This window comes from Lipotes vexillifer, unplaced genomic scaffold, assembly GCF_000442215.2.
Source record: "Lipotes vexillifer unplaced genomic scaffold, Lipotes_vexillifer_v1.1 scaffold394, whole genome shotgun sequence".
In the NCBI taxonomy this organism is placed as follows: Eukaryota; Metazoa; Chordata; class Mammalia; order Artiodactyla; family Lipotidae; genus Lipotes; species Lipotes vexillifer.
Genome location: NW_006791731.1, coordinates 394,625 through 398,736, shown reverse-complemented (window position 1 = coordinate 398,736; position 4,112 = coordinate 394,625). Strand labels below are relative to the sequence as shown.

Sequence of the window (4,112 nt, the reverse complement as noted above, 5' to 3'; positions counted from 1 at the left end):
CTCCTCCACCCGCCTCACCTGCGCCAGTTACCCACCCGGTGCTGGGCTGTTCCCTCCCATCCTGAGCCTGTGAGCAGGACCCACCGGCCCGGCCCCGGCGTCAGGGAGGGAACACCAGGGCCGCCGGCATGGCGTCTGACCCTCACCGCTCTCTGAGAGCTCCATCTCGATGGCCTCCAGGGTGGCGGCGTCCCCCTCATCCCGCTCGTCCTCCTCGTCGTCCTCGTCCCCCTCGTCCTCCTCGTCTTCATCCGCTCTCAGCTCCTGCAGCCTGGCTTCAGTGCCAGGGGCCTCCTGAGGCTGCAGCCTCAGCTGCACCGCGTGGAGGTGCCGTAAGACCTGCCTCTGAGGAGCAGGGGACGCCCAGCTCAGGACCAGAGCAGAGACGGGGACGGGGGACAGGGGTACAGACGGACCGCGGGGAAGCTGTACGTGGGGATCCCAGCACGGGCGGGCGGGCTCTCACACCTGCAGCCGCAGCTGCTGAGCTTGCTGCGCACAGCCGAGAGCCTTCTGGAAGCACGGTGCCAGCATCTCGTAGGCATCACCGGCGTCCTCGCGGGACAGTGCGATGTTCAACCAGGTCTTGGCCTCCTGGAGAAGGAGACGTGAACTCGGTGGCGGCCGCACCCAGCTGGCCCCGGCTCCCCATGGCTGCCCACACGAGACAGGAGGACGACAGCCCTCCCATGCCCACCCCCAAGGGCAGCAGTCCTGGGACAGAGCCCCGGGCAGGGCAGGGCGCCGTGACCCCTCACCTCCAGAGCGCTGCCGTCGCGCAGCCTCAGCTCCTCTTCATAGTGGTGCACGGCCTGGCGGTGCTCCTTCATGTCCCCCAGGGTGGCAGCCAGGGACACGTGGATGACGGCCAGCTCAGGCCCCGGCCTGTTTAGCAGCTCTGCGAACTGCAGCTGGGAAGGCGGCAACAGCGAGGCCAGGGCTGCGCCACACCCCGCAGCCCACAGCCCCGGTGCCCTCGCCCCCGCCCCAGCCTGGGCACGCACCTGCTTCTGGTAGGCCGCGGCAGCCTTGGGGAAGTCGCCCGCCTTGGAGAACAGGTCACCCAGCTGCTCGCAGATGCCCATGGCGCCCCGCGGGTCACTCTCCTCAGACTCCTCCAGCTGCTGCTGCAGGTGGACCACCGCGAGCACTGCCAGAAAGAGCCTGGTGCGGGGGCGGCACAGCCTGGGGCCTGGCCCTGTGCCCCTAGGCAGCCAGCCACCTGCCCGAGCCTCCGCTCACCCACTGGTAAGGGGGGTGGCAGGAGGAGCTGCTTCGTGGGGTCGCAGCAAGAGTAGAAGAACCAAGTGACGACGAGTCAGGGCAGGGGCTGGTCCACAGCAGGGGTGGGGCCTGCTGACCGCCACTCGTCAGTTCTGCTCGGCCACACGCACCGTCCACGCTCCCACCCCGTTAGGTGGGGCGGCTTTTCTCTCGAGTTTGCCAACGAAGCTGGCTTGTGCGTAGACACTAGTCTCCTGACCACCCCGGGTGCCCCTCTGACACTCTGTGCGGAATGCAGCTCAGAGAAAAACGAGGCCCCTCCCGACAAGAAATGGGGGGAGATGGGCACCCTACTGGCGCTGCCGCCTCCCAAAGGACACACGGCCAGGCCTCGTCTACTGAAGGACGGGAGCCCTCCCTACCCCTTCTCGGGGGTCAGCCCCCCACCCCAGGCTCACCATACTTGAGAGTCCGGCAGACCACCGCCTTCTGCAAAGGCTTCTGGGAGCCAAGCCGATAGGCCTTCTTCAAGGCTCTCTTGGCGGCCAAAAAATCCCCTAGGTCTTGGAGGACCTGGGGGGCAAGGGAAGGTGAGGCCCACAGGCTCCGGAAGGCCCAAGCCCACCCGGGAGCAGAGCCCAGAGCCACCAGGAACCAGCACCTCCGAGAGGAGCAGGCAGCACTCGCTCTCCATGGAGCCCTGCTTCAGGATGCGTGCGCACTTCCGCGCCCCCTCCAGGCAGCGCATGGCCTGAGAGTGCTGCCCCCGCCGCCAGTGGATGGCGCCGAGGTTGTAGCGGGCGCGAAACAGGTCCTCGTACAGGTGGTTCTGCCTGGGGGTGGGGACAGGAGCTCAGTGCCCGGGGCACTGTCGCTTAGGGACAGCACGGCAGGCACCCGCCGATGCCACTTAGGGTTCCGGCCCCCACAAAGCCAAGGCTGCGCCTCTGCTAACAGGAAACTGACTGGGCGCAGGGGTGAGGTCGGCCCGGCCGCCCTCGCGGGAGGACGCTGGGAGCCCCCCTCCTGGGGCCGAGCGGGGCCTTACTCGGCAAGAAAGATGCTCTTCGTGAAGAAAGCGTGACATAGCGCCGCCTGCTGCAGGCTGTCGCACGTGAGGCCCACGTTGAGGTACAGTCGGGTCCTCATCTCACTCAGCTCTCGCTTGGCCAGTGAGCCTGGAAGACGCCCCTCCAGACACTCAGTGCCTTACCCCCAACTTGGGGTCTCCAGCCCTGGGCCCTGGCCAGCCTCTCCTGGACCCCTCCTCCAGCCTCTCACTGTAGGTGCCAGGGGTTCTGCTGCAGGTAGAGCGGAGTGAAAGAGAGCAAAGGCAGCCGGACCCGAGGTCTTGAGGAGCACAGGCCCTGCGGGGCGGGGGGCGGGCTGCTGCTTCTGAGAACCAACCTCAACCTCACAAAGGAAGGGTCCAGGCAGGTGGACCCACCACAGGGGCAGGCGGGCAACGGGGCTGTAGCCTCTTCTCCCTGCAGAGCTCAGGAGGCAGAAGGTGGGGAGGGCCAGTCTCCAAGGGCAATTACCCTGCAGCTTCTCATCTACGATAGCCAGGCTTTTCTCGAAGGCACCCCGTGCCTGCAGCAAGGCATCCTGTGACTGGTGGTGGTCAAAGATGTCCAAGTGGGTGCGGCCAATGGTGGCCCAGGCCCTCTGCTGCTCAACATGGTTGGACAGGGAACATGCCAGCTCCAGGTAGCGGTGCTGGTGCTGGAGCACAGAAGAATGGCCACTGTGAGCCAACCCCACGTCAAGCAAACCCCACGTGTCCCCCAAGCCCCCACAGAGCAGGCCAAAGCCAGGCTGCAACACCCCATTTTCTTTATGCCGAGGACTGACTGTGGGGACGGTGCCACCACACTCGGACCAGCCAAAGTCATTGGGGGAGAGACACTGACCAGGAGTTAGCTGGGCTGTGGCAGCCCCAGAAGCCAGGGCCAGGGCAGCTCTGTGTGGACAGAGGGCCTGTGGCACACCCACCCAAGGACCAGGCTACCAGGGCCCAGCGCAGCGTGTCCCCCTCTCCCCTCCAGCCAGAGGCCTGGACAGCAGAGACTGGGCCTCCCTTCTCGGAAACGGACCCCCAGGAGATGAGAGCCCAGGAGAGCTGGGTGTGGCCAGCGTGGGAGTCCACGTCGCGGCCTCCGCCCACCTGCAGGGCAGCCGAGTAGTCCTCCATCTCCGCCAGCCGCTCTCCGATCTTGCGGTGGGCCACGGCGCAGCCCAGGGGGTCGTCGGCCGTCTCCAGGAGCTGCAGCTCTTGCTGGTGCTCTCGCAGGGCCTCCGCGTAGCACCCTGGGCGGGCGGGACAGGCTTCAGTCTGGCCGGGCAGAGGGCCAGGGGCCGCGAGGGCCAGTGGGGCTGCGGCCGGCCGGCACTCAGGAAGGCCCCCCCGTCCCCGCCCCCCCCCAACCCCCCGCCGTCCTCCCGGCTCCTCGCTCCCAGGCCCGGACTCCACCCCACGCACCATGGCTGGCCAGGAGCTCCCCCAGCTGGTGGCAGACGGCTGCCTCCTCCCGCAGCTGTCCGCTCCTCTGGGCCTTAGCCTTGGCCTTGCTCAACTCTGCAGAAAGAAGGACGAGGCCTGGGTGCTAAGCTTCTCCGCCCGGGAGGGCCAGGCCCGCCCCCGGCCCCCGCGTTCGGGCGCTAGTCCCTGGACTCACGGCGAAGCTCGCGGTCCAGGCTCATACTCCGGCCGCCGCGACGAGGGTTCCGGACTTCCCGCGCTCTAGCGCCGCCACAGCAGCTCCACCCCCAGGCCCAGCGCGCAGGCCCACTCCTGACGCGGAGTATCCCGGGAAGTGTAGTTCACCCGCCCGACGCATCCTGGTAGTTGTAGTAGGGCTGGCGCCGGGGTCGGAAGGGCGACGGGC

At 67.7% G+C, this 4,112-nt stretch overlaps 1 protein-coding gene across 2 annotated transcripts in view; it reads right to left on the bottom strand.

The window, feature by feature from the left end:
• The window catches only part of TONSL (tonsoku like, DNA repair protein), a 12,032-nt gene extending 8,085 nt beyond the window's left edge, over nt 1-3,947 (bottom strand). The window contains exons 1-11 of one of the 2 annotated variants that reach the window (XM_007464535.1): nt 3,903-3,947; nt 3,707-3,802; nt 3,392-3,534; nt 2,766-2,949; nt 2,273-2,402; nt 1,886-2,057; nt 1,683-1,797; nt 1,005-1,150; nt 759-911; nt 469-594; nt 147-345 (exon numbers count right to left, since the gene is read on the bottom strand). In XM_007464535.1, the coding sequence (XP_007464597.1) occupies nt 147-345; nt 469-594; nt 759-911; nt 1,005-1,150; nt 1,683-1,797; nt 1,886-2,057; nt 2,273-2,402; nt 2,766-2,949; nt 3,392-3,534; nt 3,707-3,802; nt 3,903-3,927 (1,489 nt within the window). In that variant the 5' untranslated portion in view covers nt 3,928-3,947. The remainder of the gene's footprint in view (nt 1-146; nt 346-468; nt 595-758; nt 912-1,004; nt 1,151-1,682; nt 1,798-1,885; nt 2,058-2,272; nt 2,403-2,765; nt 2,950-3,391; nt 3,535-3,706; nt 3,803-3,902) is intronic. The other variant, XM_007464536.1, reaches the window with a different exon arrangement.
• Nucleotides 3,948-4,112: the final 165 nt, after the last annotated feature.